At 50.9% G+C, this 21,362-nt stretch overlaps 2 protein-coding genes across 4 annotated transcripts in view; both read left to right on the top strand.

Moving 5' to 3' along the window:
- The window catches only part of LOC308226334 (rho GTPase-activating protein 39-like), a 45,191-nt gene that overhangs the window by 17,252 nt on the left and 6,577 nt on the right, over positions 1-21,362 (top strand). The window contains exons 2-5 of the mRNA XM_080627982.1: positions 5,007-5,405; positions 12,360-13,665; positions 16,682-17,228; positions 17,712-17,801. Of these exons, the coding sequence (XP_080484108.1) occupies positions 5,007-5,405; positions 12,360-13,665; positions 16,682-17,228; positions 17,712-17,801 (2,342 nt within the window). The remainder of the gene's footprint in view (positions 1-5,006; positions 5,406-12,359; positions 13,666-16,681; positions 17,229-17,711; positions 17,802-21,362) is intronic.
- Positions 8,964-21,362, top strand: part of PHF20 (PHD finger protein 20) — a 73,974-nt gene continuing 61,575 nt past the window's right edge. For all 3 annotated transcript variants that reach the window (XM_080627981.1, XM_080627980.1, XM_080627976.1), the window contains exon 1: positions 8,964-8,978. The gene's annotated coding sequence lies outside the window, so the exon portion shown is untranslated. The remainder of the gene's footprint in view (positions 8,979-21,362) is intronic.

Here is a 21,362-nt window from a genome sequence, read left to right as displayed (position 1 = left end):
GAAGTGAGGATGTTTCCCAGCCCTTGCTTTTCCCTCTGTCACACAACTCCCATCCTCTGGAGGAGGGATGGAGGATGGGGTGGTGATGAGCAGCACTTGAAGTCTTTCTGTCTTCCCCTCCCTGTGGGATGCTCTCTGTGTGACTCTGGGGCTTGCCTGGGAGTGATTTCAGGATCTTGAAGGAATCTGCTGTTAATTTTGGTGCTGCCCTGACCTGCTCCTGTGGGATGAGCTGCCCCATTGCCATCAGTTCTGCTCTAGAGCTGGGCTGAATTGAGAGACTCAGGGTGACAAGATCGGAGGGCTGGGGCATGGTCTGGGAATGGCTGGGGAAGAAGCGAGAACTGGCAGAGTTTGAGCAACTGAGAAGCCGCCAAGTTTCTCATCTGATGTCTCTGCCTTTGAAAATACCACTTAGCAGAAGGCTTGGGGCTTCGGTTGCTGTTTGGTTTTGTAATTAAAACCACCAAAGTAATGAGATGCTTTCCATGATAGGACCTTTTCCAGCCTCTCTCCTATCTCTGACCCACCCAACTCACGATGCTGTGCCCTGTTCTCCCTGTGGTGTGTTGTTGGTCTGGTATCTGCTTCCAGCGCCCATTCAGCTCTTGCTAGAGTTGAGCATCTGTGCTCAGGCTTTGAGCAATTGCAGCCGTTTGTTCTATATTTTCACCGTCTGGTCTGTCTCCTGTGAAGCAGAGGTTGGTTTGTTTGCATAATGCTTATTTTGGGAAGCAGGAGAGTTTTAGGAACAGGCTGACATTGTATTTATTTTAGTTCCTCTATAATTTTTGATAGAAGGATGCATGTGTATTCAAGAGAAGTTTATATATATATATATATATATATATATGTATGTGGGGGAAAGGGAGAGGGTTGTTTTGGGTACTTCCCTTTTCCCCTAAATTACAGCTTTTCTGGACTTGAGACACTTCTGCCTGGGAGAAGGCAGTAAATAAACCCCACTGAGTCAGCTGGTGGAGCATCGCCACAAGGAGCTGGTGCTGGAGACCTTCTTAGAGGCCCTCTGCAGCTCTGGGTTACAGATGAGTTTTACAGCCTTGTCCTGGCTTTGGTGCGCAGATCTGAGTGACTTGGAGCACCCAGGGGCTGCACTTGATTGCTCACTGTCTGCACAGAGTGAGGTTTGTCTAAGGGGAGTCTGTCTGACAGCCCACCTGGAGTGCTGGGGTGGCTTTAGCTAAACAGAAGCTATTCTGTGATGCCTGTCATCACAGATCACCACTGATGATGGGATCCTCCTGTTCCTGGAGCCCTACCGCCTTTTGGAGCATCACAGAGGCTTCAGCAGCCCTGGCTTGGAGCCACAGGCAAAGAACTGCAGCTCTTTGTGCAAGGACACAGCAAGGTGGCTGCTCTGCACGGGACCTAGTGTCAGGACCTTGTCCATGCAGGGTATGGAGAGTATGTAAAGGGAAGCATCAACAGTCATTAAGGTCATGTTGGCCTGTGGCCCCTCAAGTTCTTCAGTCTTCTGCTGTCCAGGAGGGTCCCCATCCTCTGAATGCAGCCATCCTTCTGTAATACTAAACATGAGACCATACACTGGCTGCATTCAGGCTCCCATTTCCTGGAGGAAGAGCTGTATTTCCCATCTGCTTTTTTTTGTGCCAGGGCCACCTTTGAGCATGTGCCGAGTGCCTTTGAGGGCATCAGCCTTCCGAATTCCCACTTGGTATGGAGTTGTGTTTGTCCAAGAAGGACTTGGTACTGCCCCAGCTCTCTGCAGGGCTCATCCTGATGAAGGGAAGTGGGCGAGGGAGGTGGGATCTTGGCTCAGAGCACAGAAGTCCTAGAATTGCAGACCAGGGAAGTGAAATGGGGGATGATGAAGCTGGAAGAGCTCTCCTTATAGCCATGCAGAGGGATTTGCTAGCAGCCTGGTGTGAAGCTCCCCAAGGCAGGGATTTCCCATGGTTTCCCTTGGGGCTCTTTTACCCTCGGCAGGTGAGTGCCTCCTCAAGCTGGTGCTGAGCGGTGTGCATAGGTAATGAGTGGCGAGAATGTCTCATGGAGAGGGCTGGGAGGTCATAGCCTGCTGGCCTCGAGCAGAAAGCTCCAGCTGAGAAAACATCTCTCTACTATTCCTATCTTTGGATGGCCTGACAAAGAGCTTGTGGTGTCCAAGGACTGAGCTTGGCGGTGCCCATGGGCTACGTGTCCCCAGCTTGGGCTGCAGTGGGGTTTGCTGTGTGTTTGCACACTGGGCCTGCAGGGAGGTCCTGTGCCTGGGGAGGTTGGGTCCCAAGAGATGAGATGGGCTGAAACCATCCCACCGCAGTGATCCTGCTGGTGGGACCATGACTGGACACCGCTGTGCAAGCGGGAGAGGATGCGTGCTCCACAGTTGTCCAGTGCTTGGAGCTGAGACGATGGGGAAAAGCATTATTCAAACTATTCCCAGGAAACTTCGTCTTAATCCCCATGGAGGGGAGTTGGAATTAATTCTTCTTTAATGTCCAAGTTATGGCCTTATCTCTCTGCAATCCTGCGTTTATCACGTCTTTCCAGAGTTCCTGATGTTATGTTCAAGGCTTGTGTGGCAGCCCAGGGCTGGCCCTGCTCCAGGAATGTGCTGTTTGCTTTTCCTTTTCTTTCTTTACATATGAATGTGATTGTAGCAAACCCTTTGGTATTGCAGTGTGTTCTGTGCAGATTTTTCCCTGGTTTAACTCCACCTCAGTCATCCTCAGCCCCTCACTTTTAAGCGGAGCAAAGAGGTCACCATCACTCAAGCCATCCACTTACATCTCTTTGCACGCAAAGACGAATGTAAGCTCGTTAAAACGGAAGGCTATAGTTAGCAACACGTGCTTGGTTGTGGCCAAGTGCCATGAGAAGAATGTGTTATTTTCAATAGCTTGCACTTAACAGAAAATAGCTGAGCCCTCCTGAGGAGCAGCAGCGCTGGTGGAGCAGTGGTGTTTCAGAGCTGTGCTAATCCCGTTGCTGGCAAAACAGTTCAAACCCAGTGTGTTCTTGAACATTCAAAAGGTTGATGACTCAACTGCATCTGGATTGCTCAGATGGGTCTTAAAGGGGGTTTTTGTTTCCTTTTTTCCTTGCCAAGCAAACACTCCTTATCTACCTCCTCTCATTCTCTGCCCACTTTGCCACTTCCTTGTCCTACCTGCACCACTTTGCTGCTGTCTCCATGGCCATGCTCATCTCACTCCCAGCACTGCTGGGCCCTTGTTTCCCCCTTTTAATGCCCTGTTTATGGATGACACCTCTTTGCAGTTGACAGTGCCCTTGATAACAGCAGTGATTTGCTGATGTGTTCCTGTGCCTGTGCTTTCACATTGTAACTGCATGGAAATAATCAGGCTGGTTCTGTGATTCCCACCCCCAACCGTGGCACGTGGTGCTGGTACAGCTGGTTTGTTACACCTTAAATCAAACAGGGGAACTGATGTTGTTTTGATGGAAAAATACCAAAACAACAAACCAGATGTTTTCTGGACATGGAGTTTTCCAAGTGGGATCCACTTAGGATGCTGCTCTGGCAGTGGTGGGATACAGCAGGAAGGGGTGCCATGGGTGTCCTGCTCTCAACTGCTCGGTCGTGGTGGTGATAGCCTGGGCCAGGTGAGTTGAGCTGGCTGAAAACAGGCCTATGCCACAAAAACAGTGGCTTTCACCTGGATCAGCTTCCCCAGCCTGAATAGCCTGAACATCAGCCCTCTGTGAGACTGCGTGGAGGTCAGCATCGTGTGGTAGATGTGGTGGTGGGGATAATTGCACCTTTTCAGGCAGCTCAGGTTTATTTTGGGTTGAACTGATGTTGTACCTATCAATTTTGCATCTTCAAAGACTCAAGGAGCAGCCTACTTCTTAGGGGTGCATGCCAGACTGCTCAGGATCGAGTTCAGCCGTGGTTTTCCTAGTGGGGAGGTGTGATGTGCAATTAAACCCCTTCCCAGGCTTGCTTGGTTGGAGAGGACACACTGACCTTGCCCAGAAAGCTGGGGCAGAGCTGAGGCTGTGCTGCCCTGCCAGCAAACACCTCCTCTCCCACCACTGTGCCAGCAGGGCTGAGCGCCCAGAGCCCAGGCTCCTGTCTTGGACGCTGCAGTGCTGCCATCATCACCCCAGACGCCTCTAAGGAACCACAGGCTGGCAGTGGAGGTGGGAGGGAAGCAATGGGATCTCCCTTCTGCTGCTGCTCCTATGGGAATGGCTCCTGTTGCCATGCCCTCTCCAGGGAGCAGCGGGAGGTTGTGCCAGGGTAAGCTCCCAAGGCACCAGGCAGGAGTGGATTTCAAGGGTAGTCCTGAGCCCATCCTATTCATGTGGCCCCACTGAGGACTCTGTCCCATCAGCTAAGGGAGGATGGGAAGAGCTTTTAATGTCGGTGGTTTCATCCATCCCTCAGTTCCTGCATTTATCTTTTGGGCCAGCAAGTGCTATCTTTGAGCAGGGACCAGGTGACGCAGAGGTTCCCTCCAGCCCCACAGCACATGAGCCTTGCAGGCAGGCACCTGCATGGGCAGACTGTCTGCATCAGTCGGGTAGCCAGAGGTTTGGAGTGTCATTAACAACAGGGTGCAGCTCCCCAAAGGAGCAGATCCTGCTTTGCAGATCCTCCCCACTCTCAAGAGCAAGTTCCCCTGCGCATCTTGCCAGGCGCCGGCACTCCTGCGATCGCGCCAGCCCTTGATGTGAGTTATCAGAGCATCAGCAGACGATGCTCTCCCGCCCCATGCCACTTGTCCCGGGATGGTGAGTGGTGTGAGCTGACGCTGGGGCGGGGGGGGTAACTTCTCCTTCTCTGTGCCAGGGAGCTGCTGGTTTGGTTCCTTGGTTCTGCCCCCTCTCAAACCTTGTCTTCTCCTGAGCTCCTTAGACTGCTGAATGGCCCCGAGCAGTGCTTTGATCTGCAGCACAGCTGCCTGGCCCAGAGGCAGCAGCTCTGTAGAGCTCCCAGAGGACCAGTTTGCCTCGAGCCTTGGGCGCAGACTAACGTGGCTCTCGTGTCCCTGCAGCTCGGACTGGGTGGAGATCATCGAGCCCCGCTCGCAGGAGCGGATGTATGTCAACCTGACCACCGGGGAGTGCGGTTGGGAGCCCCCTCCCAACCTCAAGGTGCGCCAGTCAGACCAGAAGCAGTGGTGGGAGCTCTTTGACCAGAACAACAACCGCTTCTACTACTACAATGCCATCACACGACAGACGGTGTGGCACCGGCCCCAGGGCTGCGACATCGTGCCCTTGGCGCAGCTCCAGGCCATGAAGCGCAGCTCCCAGCCCGACTGCCGGGGCCGGCAGCACTGCAGCAGCACCGGCAGTGATGGCAGAAGCACCCCTGTCCAAATGGCCCTCCTGCAGGAGATGGAGAAGAGCAAGGGGGACTGTGCTGCGGAGAAGAGGAAAGACCCTGGCAGGTAGGGAGAGCTTTGGCCTTCTCTGTCTACTGGGTGGCTTCAGGTGTCAGGCTGGCTCTGCTGCCTGATGGATGGGCTTGGAAGCTGTGCTGCCCCAAGAGGGTGCAGAGCCGGGGCAAAGTGCTGCCAGTGATCACCACCATGTGCCCTCCTCTTCCAGGGGTGCAGCCATCCACTCTCACTGCAGTACTGCTTGAATATGCCCGCCTAAGCCAGGCCTCCTGTGTGTGAGACACCATGAAAACATGCATCAGTCATTGCTCCAGAGCCCTTTATGCTAAACAGGAGAGGAGATGGGCAGGAGTGTCACACAGTGACAAGAGCTGTCGGACACTTGTGACAGGGTTTGCTGGGGTGGCTGAGCTGCCGTGCAAGGGTGTGGGTGAGCCCGGCTGCTTCGGCTCTTTTCCTCCCCATTCACTCTGCTGCTCGCATGTGCCGGCAGCTTCAGCCAGGGCAGGAGATGGGGCTGCAGGGACAGAGCTCTTGGGAACACTTCTTTGGTCCTATCAAGCCTGAAATGAAAAAATTATAACGGGGTGCTATTTTGTTTGGCAGAGATTTTCTTACACTCAAACCACTCTGACAAATTATTTTTGTGTTGAAACTTTGCCAGCTTCAGCTGCACAAAAGCATCTTCTCCCCAGTCTGTGGGGATGGCCCCTCCATATGGAGCGGTACACAGAGCTGCTCTGCCTTCCTCCTGTCTGGGCATCATCCTGCCTTGGAGAACATGGTACCAACAGCAGCAAGCGGAGTTGAGTCACGCTGAGAAGTGACTCACGCAAAGGCTAGAGCAGAGCCTGGCACTCCTGTCATCCATGCCACTGCTCCTTGTCCCCTCTTCTGGGCAATGCAGCGAGCCAGGCTGCTCTGACAGCTCGGTTTCTGAATCAAGGCTGCCTCTCTGTGCGAGGAGAGAAATAAAAAGCCAAGATGATGAAAACCATTATAATGGCAATTCTGGAAAATATATGCACCCTAAACTGAGGTTTATTGCCTGTCTGCTGGCCCCTGTGAGATGCTCCTGCATTCACTTTGGATCTGTATGACTGGAAGACACTGGTGATGCACATCAAGTGCACCAGAAAAGAGCCAAGGCTGTACTGGTGTCTGATGCTTCCAGTGTCTCTGCCCCAAAAGCTGCTCCTCTGAGCTTCAGACCCATCCAGAGAATGATCCCTGCCAGGAGAAGCACAAACAGTGAGAAATGCCTTAAGTTGAACCCCAGTAACTCCAGTTCCCTCCAGTCCCAACAGACACCAACAAACTACGTGTTTCCAGAGGAGTGAGTGCAAGAGCCTTGCACAGGGCATAAAATATCCTGAGGTTCATGGGGTCCAGCATACTTCTGCCTAAGGCTCTTGAGTAAAGGTATGAGTGGCAGATCACATGGGAGCTCATAGGCTGCTTGGACGTGTGAGGCTCTTCCACATCCTCATGTGGGTAAGCTGACATTATTTGCCTGTGGAAGCTGCTTTCTTGGAAGCAGGAGACTGAACACTGTTTCCTTGTACATCCATCACGTGTTGTCACTGCTGTGTGTGAGCAGGGGTTGCATATCCAGTTCTGGCATGGAGAGCGATTTCCCTACCCAAGGCTGACACCTGGGAGAGATTTCTTGCCTTTTGCTAGCTCATAAAATGGTGAACAAAGAGCTAAGCCCAAAGCAAGTGTACCCAGGTGGGATCTAATGCCCTTGCTGGGATGTCTAATCTAGGAACAGTAAAAGCACATTCAGCCTGTCAGCTCTGTCTGCGTTGTTCTCTAAAGACAAACATAAGTGTATCCTCTTCCTTCCCTTGTCAGGGATGCAGCTGTATAAACACCAGGCAAATACTTTGAGTGCTGTTGGTAGCACTTGACATCTCTATAGGTACCTGAGCCCAAGACGGTTTCGCTTTTGTATCTAAGGGCAGCACAAAAGATTTGTTTTTCTTCCCTCCGTGTTTGTCATCCCGTGATAGACGGAGAGGCCAGAAGAGACCAGCGTGGTCCCCAAGAGGGGCCTCCTGCAAGCACATGCCACAGAGAGCTGGGGGCAGGGATTTTGTCCTCCTTTCAGTAATACTTTGTGGTCGAGTAGGGTTTTTTTACTTTTAGCAGACTTTCCCCCCCCCAAACACACTTTCTCTCTTGTGCCTTCTACCAGCACTGCTCAGTCTGCTATGCCCACTGCCACGTCTCCCTGCTCCCAGAGCCTCTGTGTGCTCTCTCAATGGCCTCAAGCAGAGCAGAGGCACTCTCTGGACGCTGAGCACTGAACCACTGCTCCTTGCTGCCCATTAGCTCGATCTGGGTGCTGATCTCATCCTCTCCCTCACTGCCCTACTGCTCACTGCTGCTTTTCTGCCTTCCCCCTCTACTCTGCCTTGGTGAGACCGCATCTGGAATATTGTGTCCAGTTCTGGGCCCCTCAGTTCAAGAAGGACAGGGAACAGCTGGAGAGAGTCCAGCGCAGAGCCACAAAGATGATTAAGGGAGTGGAACATCTCCCTTATGAGGAGAGGCTGAGGGAGCTGGGTCTCTTTAGCTTGGAGAAGAGGAGACTGAGGGATGACCTCATCAATGTTTACAAATATGTAAAGGGTGAGTGTCAGGATGATGGAGCTAGGCTTTTCTCAATGATGTCCAGTGATAGGACAAGGGGCAATGGGTGTAAACTGGAGTGTAAGAGGTTCTATGTGAACATCAGGAAAAACTTCTTTATTGTGAGAGTGACAGAGCACTGGAACAGGTTGCCCAGGGGGGTTGTGGAGTCTCTTACGTTGGAGATATTCAAGGCCCGGCTGGACAAGTTCCTGTGTGATGTACTCTAGGTTACCCTGCTCTTGCAGGGGGGTTGAACTAGATGATCTTTTGAGGTCCCTTCCAACCCTTGGGATTCTGTGATTCCCTGGACATTGGCCTATGGCTTCCCTACATGACACAGGGAGGTCAACCCCATCCAGGGAAGTGAGAGATGCTGCTGTGATCCTGGAGCCTCCTGGAGAGGATCTTCTGCTGATCCATGTGCTCTTGGTCCTGTGTTGGGTTTTGGCTGTGCTTCCCAGGGCTACCCAGTCCAGTGCTGGCTCTGCTGCTCCCTTGCCAGAGCAAGGACAGTGGGCAGCACTTGCCTTACAGCTCCAAATCCATCCCAAATGCTTGGGGTCCAAGTGTGAAGGAAGACGGAGTCTTCAGGGAGGGTAGGGGCCAAAAGATCCTTTCACGTGCTGGAAAACTCTGCAAAGAGTGGATGTGTTCCCTTGGGGATCAGGAGACCGACCTGAGGCTGAAAGCAGCTGGTAGCATTTTGGAGGTGTCTTGTGAGCTGCTGCAGCCATGCTGGGGTTTGCTGGAGCTCCTCAGGCCTCAGGGGTGAGAAGGGGCTGGACACTGTGCTTTCCGTGGAGGACCAAGGCTTGAAGAGGACAGTCTTGATGGGAACAGAGCCTGTGTGCTGGCTGCAGCAGTTGGGCATGCCACTGGTCAGGGCTATGAGTGGGCTCTGCTGTACCCGGCCCTGCTGTCCATGCAGTCCAACCCTGTTCCTCCTCTTCCCAGGAGTCTCCCAGGACTTGTTTCAGAGCGGTGCTGCCAGGGTTCCCCTTGCTATAACAACGCATCTCAGAGTCCTCCAGATACAAATCCAGCATAGTAGGACATGAAGCCCATGAAGGTGGCAATGAGGATACCTCTTGCTCCTTCTGAGTCTGGTTTGCCTTGTAACAGGCTTGTGTCTCTTGAGACGCAGTGTAAATAATGCTAATATTAAGTTCTTAATAGGCTAGAAACACAATCAGGGTTCCTACTGCAGGCTTGTTCCCCGGTTATGCCCCGGACCTTGGGACAGGGTGCACAAACACACAAGGTGCTTTGCAAGTGTCCACAGAGCTCTCCTTGGCACTGTGCAGACCTGGGTTTGGGTGGATTGCCTCCATGGGCTCTCCATCCCTGCCTCCAGCATGGGCGCTGGAGGAAGCAGCAGTGCTGCTGGGATAAACATCCCTGTTCATTCACATGTCAGAGCACCAGGAAAACCACTGCTGGAAAGGGCAGAGCTGAGGTGCAAGTCCTTTTCTCCAGCCTTCTGGGAGGGAAGAGCAAACAATAGGGCTCTGAAGCCTGGGAAGAGCTGCCGGATACACTGGGCCTGCTGGAGCTGGGTGCGGGCTGGGAAAGCCAGTGCCGGGTTGCCATGTTTATATTGGAGCTACTTGAAAGCATTCCTCGAAGGAACATCTCGGGGGACTCTGTAGAGTCTCTGCTGCTGACGGCTGAAGAACATGACTGAGAGGGACATTTCTGCACCACTCACTTTGCTTTTCATTCAGGTTTTCACTGCTCAGGATGAGGCTGAACTCTTTTTCATGCTGCAAAATCAGAAAGTCCCTGCTCTCCTCTGCTTGGTCTTTCAGGGAGCCTGGGGATGGTGTTGAGAAAAGATGTATCCAGATGTGGCTGTGGAAAGGGTCCTTTCAAAAAAGCCTTGTCTTCTCTGCAGTGGTGCCTCTTTCCTCTCCAGCAGCCAAGGAGGCTGGAGATGGCGGGTTGTGTCCGAGATGAGACTGATAGGCACACATTTAGAGGGTTCATTTCTCCATCATATTCACTTACAGAGCTCCTGGTCAGGGGGAGCATGGTGGCTGTGGTCAGGCTGGAGGTTGGCTTCCTCTTCTCTCAGTGGCACAGCTCCCCTTTCTCCTCCAGCTCTGTGAGACCCTCCTGGATATTTTGGCAGAGCCATGCAAGGATGTTACTATGGCATGAGGAACATGCCTGCGTAAAGCCATGAATGTAAAACGCATGGGTGTAATACCCTCTCCTTGAAGTAGGAGTGCCCATGGGCACACAGTGGGCACTGGGGGGCCCTGGGGAGATACCAACAATAGCTGGACAGTGCTGATCCAGATTCAGTGCTGCTCTGGCTGTATCACTGAGTTAAGATCACTCCCATACGATCACCGCTGGCCTGCCCAAATGAGGAGCCCTTGAGTGGCTCTGTCCTTCTCGTCACTGATGTGGCTCTTTGCCAGTCTCACTTCCCTGCCACAAAATGAGCTGCTGGCTCAGCCAGGCAGAGGGGTAGGTGGAGGGGTGTCAGAGATGCTCATTTAAAAGCCTACCCAATGTTGCTGCTCTGGTTCTTCCTGTTAGTCCAGGAGCTCTCCGAGGAACAACCAGGTCTTCAGTGGCATTTGCACTTGGAATTGGGACTTGGCTGCATGCAGGAGGGATGTACTAGTGTGAGGAAGGTCCCTAGGGAGGGCTGATGGAATAATAAAAGCTTTTGTGCCTTAGCAGGAGATGCTGGTGAAGGTCCCTAGGGCGATGGGGAGCACAGGATGGTGACCCTTCCTCAGACCCTCTCTGGTCACCTGGGTAATTGCACGAGGCAGAGTTAAGTGTCTGTCCTGGGGAAGGAGCAGGGCCCTGCGAGGCAGTGGTGGAGCAATGTGGGGCCAAAGGGGGGTGGTGGCCTTTGGACCATGGCTGGGAGCCAGCACCAGCCTCACCTGTGCCTCTCCCAGTGCCACTGTGCCAAGGTGGGATTCACAGTGATACACTGCCACTGGAGAGCGTGGTTTCCCAAAGATGTGGTAAGCGGTGGATGGGGAAGGGACACACCAGCCCCTTAGAACTGGAGTGGTTAGGAGCAGACATGGAATATTGGATGTAGAGCAGAGGATGTGGGGCAGGTTATGTGTTCAGGCGGGGAACAGGTGAAATAGGGCATCGGCAGAGCCGTCAGACTGCTGCTCTGGAGCAGAAATGTCCCATTGGGTTGGGGTGTGGGGAGAGCACCCTGCCAGGGGGAGAGGCACAGAGGACAGGCAGAGCACCCCCAAGGAAGCTGAGCTGAAGGGAGAGACTGGGACCTGGCAGGTGAAAGGTCTCTGGAGAATAGGAGCAGAGTGCAAGAGGGTTGGGATGTCCAGATATCTTGGGGCTTGGCAGGGAAGGCACACGGAAGGGGTAGGATCACCGAGAGGCAGCTCTGGGCATGCAGTGGAGGTGGGTCTGTGTGCCAGCACATGAGCCATGCAGGACAGGTCAGAGGTGTGGGATATGGAACAAGTGTTTAGGTTCAAATAGAGCAAAATGGCTGTGAAGGTGTTAGAGGAACATCTTGGGGCATACACAGCACACTCTCAGGTTGTACTCAGGGATGGCTGGTAGCAGATGCATGGAGGAAGGGCACAAAATGGGGCAAGGCTCAAGGGGACCTTCTTTTGAAGACCTGGAAGTTCAGGCTGGTTTAACAGCCTTTCCATTCCCTTTTCCTCAGAGCTCACAAATACAGACTGGGTATAGCCTGACAGCAGATTTCACAGCCATGAGAGCTGAGCAGGGACAGGAGGTTTGGCCAGAGGAACTGGATCTGAGGGCATCTGGGCCGGGCTGGGAGGATGTTCTGCATGGAAGCTCACTGGGTTGTGTGGGAGTGTAACACATACCCTGTACATCTCCTGTAGATATCATGGGGTTTTCTGCCAAATAAAAGGAAACTTAGATCAAAACAGTAGCATGGTGTAGAAGGATTGTCACCACAGGTTGACAGTCTGAAGGCAGACACTTGGGATTATCTTGCAGCTCAGTGCTTGAGTAGTTCAGAACAGCTTTGCTGGTCTTCAGCTGGTTGTTCTGGGTGCTGTGCTAGCTAATGAGCCTTGGAAGGCATAGGTTGTTTCCTGTCTTGTGCTGCTGATAGCAAACAGGTTATAGTACAATGAACTTGTTTCATCTCGTTGTTCTGCTGTTCATGACTCAGAAGTTTATCTCGTGTGTAACAGGGATGTTTCTGTTTCAGGAAGGGGGATCTCCAGGAAAAAACAATGAGGAGCCAATATAACTGCTTGGGGAATCTCCAGGCTCTTGAGACTTAACAATGTGGGATTTGGGTAGATGAGAGAACACTTCAGTCAGTATCATTCTTAAGTAATTCCCTGTATTTGTATGTTTCTTCTGTAGGGAGACTCCTACCCACTGGCAGCCTCTGCCTGGCACGAAAGCAGCCATGTTGGTCAAAGTGAACAGTCTGAGGCAGATACAGAGCTCTTCAAACAGTTCCCTTCAGCTGCAGGGTGCTTCAGAGGCCAGCACTCAAAAATCTCTTCCGAAGCCAGCCATATATGCTCAGCCTCAATCCACATCCCAGAGCCCTGGACCCACAAAGCAAATGCCTACAGGAGAAACGAAGCAGTCTATGCAGATCAAAAAGACAGAGAATGGTGGGTTTTGCCTCGTGCTGATGAATGGTCCAACTTCTCAAACACCTCCAAGGAGCCAGACAGGAACCCCTCAGCCTGTATCCCCCAAGTATGCCTCCCCTGCACCTATATATGATGAGCCATCTTTGGAGTCTCCAATTTACGATGAGCCACCAGTAGATATGGACACTGAAAGCATCAGCATGAGTGGGGTGTCTCCACCAAGGTCACCAAGCAGTAGCTTAAAAAAGCAGCTGCAGCCAGCCAAATTATTACAGCATCCAAGTATGCAACAGCAGCAAGCTGCAAAGAAGCATGCAAGAAATCCCTCTGCCACTGAATACAGCCCAGCTGGCAGAGAGTATATAAAACACATGGTCAATGTTGACCAGTCTTCCAAACTCTCCCATTCTTCTGCTGCAACAACTGATGCCTCTACTAAATTGCCAGGTCAGCTTACTTCAAAAGACAGCTTCAAGCAGTCTTGGAGGATCTTGGAAGCCAACGTCCTCAAGAACATGGAAGCCCACCACAGTCGCCAGAGCAGCCTGCAAACTCAAGAGTACCCAACCGGGATAAGCCATCAGGACTCTGGTTATTCAACTGGCCCTTCCCCAAGCTTGAGAAAAAGGAAAGGAAGGAGGCAAGGGATGGGTCAGGGAAGACCTGGCTCTGTGGGCAGCAGCAGCGAGCTCACGGCTTTGAATGATAAGCTGATTGCTGAGATGCGTGCTGTGGTGGGCAGGTCAGCAGCTTGCAGGGGAAGCAAGGCCAGTCTCGATGCTGAAAGCCTGGAGAGTGGCATCCCAGCAGAGAACAGCAAAGTCAGGTTCCAGTCTGAGCACTTGAAGAAGTGCATCAGCCGGAGCTCAAGGGATGACATCTCGGCCAGTAACAGGTCTCTGTATAGACAGGGCCTGGAGAGCAGGGGCAGCTTTCCCAGCGATGTGTCTCCACAGGACACAGTGAGGCAGAAGAGGACTTTTGAGAAAATAGATTCCTTAGAAAAGAATGTGACCAGCCAGACGAGTTTGGCTTCGTCAGATGCTACACGTCACTCCTCCCAGGTACCTCCCTGTCCACACCGGGTTCATGTCATGCTGTGTTGGGCTGTCGTGATGCAGAGCTGAGAACCTGGCTCTCTCCTACTAGTTCCTCATATTGTGTTCTCCCTGATGATTGTGCCTGAGCATTGAGTGGAATCAGAAAACCAGTGGCAGTGACTCTAGCATCTTCTTGTTGGGAATAGCTATTTTAAGGCCCCTTAGCCTGCCTGCACAAGTGGATTTGTTTTTATAACACAGCACTTTTGCAAAATTTAGTTTGCCATCTTTTCTCTTATTTGGATTTGAAGGAACCTCCTGCTTCCTTCGCTCAGATTTAGGTTCTACATGGGTGATTTTATATCCTGTGAAGGTATTGCCCTTTTTCTTTTTGCTCCCTCTTCAATTATTTCACTCCTGCTGAACTCTATTCACCCTGCAGCCTGAGTCACTGCATCTCTTTAATAATAAACCTCCAGCATGAAAAGTGGCTTTTTATTTTATCCCTTTGTTCTCTCCTTTCTCTTGTTTGCCACTACATGACCTTTCATGAAGAAACTTGGCAAAGCTCCTTGAGCATTTCAGATTGCTCCAGTAGACCTGTGAGGTGTAGCTTTAAAAGCCAGGCTGACGCCTCCCTGCTGTACCAGATTTATGTGTGTGCATTCTCCTCTTTATTGTGGTTCCTGATCAATAGCACCTTGCTCTCACCTGAAACCCTTTTAAAAGCTGATGCCATGGTCCCCCGTTTCCCATTTTTGAGGCACAGGGTCAGTCTGAGTTTACACCACTCACATGTGACAGTTAATAGTTCAGCAGTTTCATTTCACAGCCTCTTTAGACTTGTTGGAAGACTGCTATCCCATCTTCAGGGTATGTTACACTTCACTGCATTGACGTGGAGAGCTGGAACTTGATGTCTTGATTGAGTGCAAGAGATGGGAGATTGAGGATAGGCTGGGAATGGCCTTGAAAATGAAGAATAATTCATGTGTGGTAGGTTGGAGAAGGAGAGAACACAGTGGAAGATGTAAGGAGATGGATGTTGTGGTAAAGGCAACATGTCAAGAAATAAACTCTCTATTTACACAAATACTCTGAGACGTAAGAGTCCAAGTAAGGAGGAGAGGAGGTTGCAGAGAATCACTATTTCACCTGAAAATGGCAGTGTGTGGCTTGAGTCACCAGCAGTGGCCTGTGCTGGGCTTGTGTGATGGAGATGAGGAAATTCATTACTGAGGAGGGTGGGCAGAAGTTCTAGGACAGGCTGAGCAGAGGTGGATGTGTACTGTCAGCACAAAGGTAATTATAGCTGGGTAGTTGTGTGAATGAGATTTGAGAGATAAACTCTAGAGAGAGAAGAGGAGAGAACCAAGAGCCTGTTGAACCTCTAGAGAGTGTGAGGAGGTGGATCCTCAGAAGTGTCTAACATGCTGAACGGGCAATTAGGGTAGTAGGAGGAAAACCAGTCCTGGGCCTGAAAGGTGTGTTGAAGGAGACCAGGGATGGAGATGGCAGAGGATTGCAGGTAGGGATCTTCAGTCAGTTGTGTTAGGTGAATTCAGAGGGGTAAGGAGGTGGGGGGGTAACTCGAGGGATAGAAAACCAAAACAAAGTGGAAAAGCAGGAGAAATACTTGTGCCTCAGGCTGGCAATAAGAGGTGGTGTGTGATGTGTGCTAATCCTGTCATCCACATGTAGGTACATGTTGGGGTAAGATAGGGAAGCCTTGCACTGCACAAGCCTCTGTCCTGAGTTCAGCAATTCCTCCTTACTAAGAAGAAAACAGTGACTTGCTCTAAACATTTAAGAACTGATGTGTATTTTGGGGATGACTGTAGGCCAGGACCTGCATAGAGTGTGGCACACAAGGTAAAGGGGATCTGCAAGGAAGGAAAATGCATATTTTCTCTGTCTTTTTCCACTGCAAAACCAAACTTTACAGGGTTTACGTTTCTTTGTCTTCCTTTAAAACCCAAAATCCTCAAGATTATCTTGTTTGGCTTTTTTCACTTGCTGGAGATCATCTTGGAGGTCACAGAGCAAAGTGTGGGCTGTTAAGCCCTTAGTTGCTATATGTGGTAATTTCAAGTCTAATCAAAAAGTCTGCTTCCTAAAACAGCTTGTTGGGTGTTTTGAGTACAATATGTGTCCCAGGCTGCCACTTCCATCCGAAACAGAGAATTCTTCATGGGCAAAATAAGTGTCTTATTCTCACAAGTAGTTATTAGACACCATTTTTTGGGATCAGTACTACCAAAGCTCTAATTATCTAGTTATCCATAGCCAGCACTGGGGGAGAAGGCTGGATAAGAGCTGCATGGAGGAACTGCACACAGAGTCTGAGAGAAAGGAAGGTTGTTATCTCTGCTGCTTATCTCTGTCAGCTTGTGATCAGTGGACTTGTCCCTGGAACAGACGAGTTTGATCACTGCAGGCTGTGGATGGGCAGCGGCTGTTCTAGTTCTCTGAGAATAAAACACAATCCAGTGCTTGGAAACGATTCTAATTTGATTTGGGGAAGTTTAGGCCTGTTTTGAATAGAAAACATGGTAGGGAGCCCAGGGCCAGTTTGGGAGGAGGTTGTGGTGTCTGTAGGATTCAGTGAGAGGCAGTACAGTGGGATCCATTGGTGGTAGAGTTAACTGATGCAGATACCTGGTCTCCTTTGCTTCACCAACTCAAACATGATTTATCCTACCTGGGTGACAGCCTGGCCATCAAAATAGCTGTGCCCATGCACTGTTGTGCCTCTCTAAGCTTCTTCTGTCCTGTTCATGTGTCTGGCCAGTATTTCCATTAGGAAAGTCATGGTGGAATTGAGATACATCTTTACAGTGCCTTAAAGCAGAGGCTGTGCAGGCACAGGCTGCCCAAAGCTCAGCAGCTCCTGGTGGTTGCTAGCCATGGTTTTCTCTTTCTTCTTATTTTTGCTAGAACTTGGGAAGATACTAAAGGCAGGAACCAGCCATGGGATAATTTTCCTAGCAGTGTAAGGAGTCATCTAAACTGCTTTTAACATCCCTGTTCTCCATTGCAGGCTGGCACAATAGAGTTGGACCCCAAGCAGGAGAGCAGTGGCCAGCCTGGTGGCTGTGGAGGATACCACTTCCCTTACAACACTCTGCGGAAGCCCATCTCTCAGAGCAGCATGGCAGACTGGGCTTCTAAGAACCTCAACATGCACACGCAGGGCATCTTCCGCCGAAGGATCTCCATCTCCAACATGCTGTCCTGGAACGGTGGCTCTATCAAAAAGCCAATGCTCATCACCAGCAACCGCACCATCAAAAAAGAGGCGTGTGAGATGTTCAAACTGGTGCAGAGCTACATGGGAGATCGTCAGACTCGCATGGACCGGAATCATGTGGCCTTGGTCACAGTCACCAAGTGCTGGAGCATGCAGGGGTTACGGGATGAGCTCTATATCCAACTCATCCGGCAGACAACAGATAACACGTGCTACCGAAGTCTGGCGTGGGGCTGGGAACTGATGGCCATCAGTCTGGCCTTTTTCTCCCCATCACCCAAATTTCAGTCTTATCTGGAAGGTTACATTTATCGCCACCTTGATAGTGATGAAAACAGTAAGTGCCTTGTGCAAACCCACTCTGTCCCCAGCAGCATTCCGGTGGGTTGTGCCACTTACTCAGGCTTGTCTGGTTTTTAAATACACCAGCCAGTGCTGTGGTGTCCATCTGTGAGAGCACCGTGTTTTGGGTGAGTTCACCCTTTCTTGATGGGTTGAAGCTGCCACCAGCTCATTTCCCTGCGGTTCTCACTGGTGTCTGTGAATGTTAATACAGGAAGCTTATAACCTTAGCCATAACAAGCTTATAACAAGGTATAACCTTGCTGCTTGGAGCTCCTTCTCAACTCTTTGGCCATTCAGAGAAGCTGGGTGATGTTATGGGCCCCTTGGATGTGTTTGGAGCTGGCTATGGTACAAGATCTTTCCCCAAGCAGACCTCCTCATGCTGGAGTTAAGCCGGCTACAGTGTCTGGGGGCAGTTCAGGCTTTGGTATTTTATTATTCCACATTATTAATCTGGAACCTTTTGATTTTTCAGTTGCCCAACGCATCAAGGAGCTTGCGGATCTGAAGAACAAGAAGAACTCAAAATCCAGGAAAAAGAGGAAACAAAACACTGAGGACGAAGGTAAAGAGAGGCACAGCATGCAGGGAGCTGAGAGAGAGACTGCACTGAGCTCTGACAGGCAGGGATGCTGAGCTCCACTGAGAATCGACCTTTTCTTTAAGTGATTTAAGTGATTAAGTGACTTAGATTCAGGAAACTCTGCTGCAGGTGGCTGCTGTGAGAGCTTTGAGATCAGCAGTGTGGGTGGCAGCACATGGGATGGGTACAGTGTGACTGCTTTCACTCACAGCTGTGTGACAAAGGGGTTTTAATTTGGTTGCAGACCTGAGGCTATGATTCAACTGGTCTGTGTAATGCCACGGAGTTTCCTATAGGACATTCCAGTGCTAAAAGCCATACGAGCCAGCATGGTGAAAAGAATCTGTCTCAATTGTAGTAATGGATGTTGTAAACCACTACCAAACCTGAAGGCCCTCAGGGAGCACCCTGACATTTGGCAATGCGCACTGCCTTTTTCTCTCCGCAGTATTGGCTTCCCCTTGTCCAACCTCCCTGTACTCTGCAGTCCAGGGCTTGCAATAGCACCTCTGCTGAATGAACAAGAGTTCACTTACTCCTCCAGCCTCAGGTTCTAACTGCTGCCTGCAGGGTAATCATTTGTCTGGCTAAAGTCTTGCTAGACAAAGTCCATTCCATTTTCTTTTTCTATATTGCTTTCAGGAAACTTGATCCAACCCTGGGAATTTCTATCAGGCAGCAGAGTTTATGTCATGTGGCCTTGGGGTTTTAATCTGGGAGAGCTGGAGTCCAGCTTCTTGCATTGCTGAGCCCTACCTGAAGCCAGCAGTGGGCACCAGAGCCACGCTGTCCTGTGGTGGCTTCCCTGTGTCACTGCTCCCTCGAGGCCACTGCAGGCTGGGAAGTGGCTGAGGAGGCCCCTTAGTTGCAGCCCCTGCACTAAGTGTGTCCATCACTTCTTGGTCTCTGGTGGGATTCAGAGCAGAGACCTGAAGTTGCAGTGGGCTGCAAGCAACCGCAGGTCATGTGGGGAAAGCAAGAGGAAGAAAACATCTCATTGTAGCAGAATTGTAAAGCACCTGCTTTTATTGTTGGGCAGCAGGCTTGAGACTGCTCTGTCCTGAAGCACAAAAGGAAACCATTAGGAGTTGGCAAAGCAGGGTTTTGTGCAGTTTGGGAGCATAAACGTGTTCAGGAAGAAATGGGACAAATGAAAGAAGAGAGGTCTCTCAGTTGATGGCTAATGGTCCAGGTGCAGCCCTGCCTCAGGGTATCTCTCACTTGCTGTTAGCAGATATTCCAAGGGGAATACTCACTTTTCAGACATCCTGTATCTGTTTCTTATCCTCCTGGTGGCAGATGCAGGCTGCTGACTTGTACAGCAATTTGGGCTGATAAAGGATAGCTTTTCCCACATAGGAGAACAGTGAGGGAGCAGCATTGCTGGGATGCAGAAGGATGTGCTGATGGTGCGAGGAAGAGGGGATAAAACACTGCAGTAAAATGGGGGTGCCTGGGCAGATCTAAGCCAGGAGAGTGACACCCAGCTGAGCTGTTCTGGAGGCACCTACCCCTGTGCTGAAGAGCAGAGCAAGGCAGGTCCTAGGCTGAAGCCTGCTCTGACTGTGCCAGGCTGAGGTCTGAGAGGCCACGGTAGATCAGAGGTATACTGAGACAACAGCTTCTGCTGTGCTAAAGTAGGTGTCCCGTGGCCAGCTCCTGAATCCACACTTTGCTGCATTTTTAAGGCATTTTTGGCAGGAGAGCATTTGAGTCTCTTCCAGAAGGTGTGTTCCTGCGTGTGCCCTGCCTGGATTTTAGCTTGTTATGAAAGGAGAGGTTCTTTAAGAACCTCCTTGCATGTGTTTCTAGGCCAGCACATGGAAAAATATTTTTCCTTGCAAACTCTTTTTCACTGTGTGGGCTGTTGCCGAGCTCCTGGGGCTACTGTGGTACCACAGGAAATAACAGCTCAACTTGGATTTCACAGATTCAGCATCTGCTCTGAGCATGCAATTGCCTTCAGTATTAGCCCTTTCCAGCCTGAGAGCTGTGAGCTGGGCAGCAGAGGCAGTACCTGGCCCCTTGTTAAGAGAGCTGACTCTGTGGGATGAGCTGGGTGCCAGGAGCAGGTCTCACGAGCATTGTGAAAGCAGTCAGATGGTCGAGCGAAGTCGCTGGTCTGGAAAAGCAGAGGCTAAAGCTAAATTCTGCTCATTTCCCTCATGTTTCTCTGCAGCTCAACACTTACCTCCTGGCCTCTCCATGTCTCCTTCACCCACCTCGCTCTACACCATGCCCTGGGAGCCAGGAGCACTCTGCTATGTAGCGGGGAGGCTGCACGCTGCATGTTTAAGGTGTGAGCCTCTGCAGGAGCCATTTGTTGTGTGCCCACTGTGGCCAGTCCCTTGCTCATGGAGCAAATTGAGTTTTCAGTTTATTTGCATGGAATGCAGTCAGCTCCCCTCTGGGTCCATTGCGGGAGTTCAGTTGTCATTGGGAGCAGGATGTAGGATTTAGGCTTTTCCCAGGATCAGGGAGCTTCCTGGGAAAGCACAAAACAGGCTTCAAGCAAACATGTCTGGCTGCTGCCCACACATCAGCCGTGCAGGCAACCAGTTCCTTCGCAGACCTGGTTAAACTCCTCATGTGATTATGGGTTTCATGGTCTAATTACAGTGTGAAAAGAGCATTTCCTATTGTAAGGTCTGAATGTGCTGCCTCCTGTGTAATTGTTGTGATGCAGAGACACAGCCCAGTCTTTTCCCATTCCCTCCTTTGTGAAGCAGGTGACACGTTGCCTCGGGGTGTCCATGCATTTTAACAACAGGAGCTGTAACCTGGAATAGTGAAGCATCACAAAGCAGCTCTCATTGGTTTTGTTTTCTTTAATCCTTAGATATTTCCAGTATAAACCATGCCTGGGATTAGCAGGATTTTTGCATACAGAGAACGTTTGCTTTAGATATTCCCAAGAGAAAGGAATTCTTTAAACTGACATTGCATCCCATTGCCTGCGGGAGGAGGAGATGCTCTTGTGCCTCCTCCAGCATTGCTCCAGCATTATGGAGAGGCTCCATCCATTTGCCAAGCAGACTGATTGAGGCAGGGGGTGCTTGTGAGGAGCCAAGGGTTGTGGTTTGTCTGCTGGCTGAGAGGAGAACGGGAAAAGTGCATCTCTCACCTTTGTGAATCGTTCTGCTCTGGGAAGAGCTTCTCCTCCCACAGCATTGAGAGGGTTTGAGGAACTCCAGGCTCCTGACCAGCTTACCTAAGCCGTAGGCTGTGCGCAGGGCTCAGCTGAAATACGCAGCATATGACCAGAATGTAGATTTTAAAAGCCACAAGTATTTTGAACTCTGCTGCAAGCTTTGAGCCTGGCAGGGAATCAAATAGGGCAGATCTATTCAGTGCTTTCAGCAAGCAATTTGGGCTTGACTTGAAAAAGAACAAAAGGCCAACGGGTTTGGAAAAACTCTCCCAGCAATCAGTGCTCTGTCAGTGCAAACATTGCTCTTGGTGTCACGGGGGGATTAGCTCTTTGAATCCTGGCTCTGCTCTCCCTCAGAGTTCGCTGAAGCAAGCACAACCACCAGAGCAGCC

This window comes from Psittacula echo (genome assembly GCF_963264785.1).
Source record: "Psittacula echo genome assembly, chromosome: 12".
In the NCBI taxonomy this organism is placed as follows: Eukaryota; Metazoa; Chordata; class Aves; order Psittaciformes; family Psittacidae; genus Psittacula; species Psittacula echo.
This window is presented reverse-complemented; position numbering and strand designations above follow the sequence as displayed.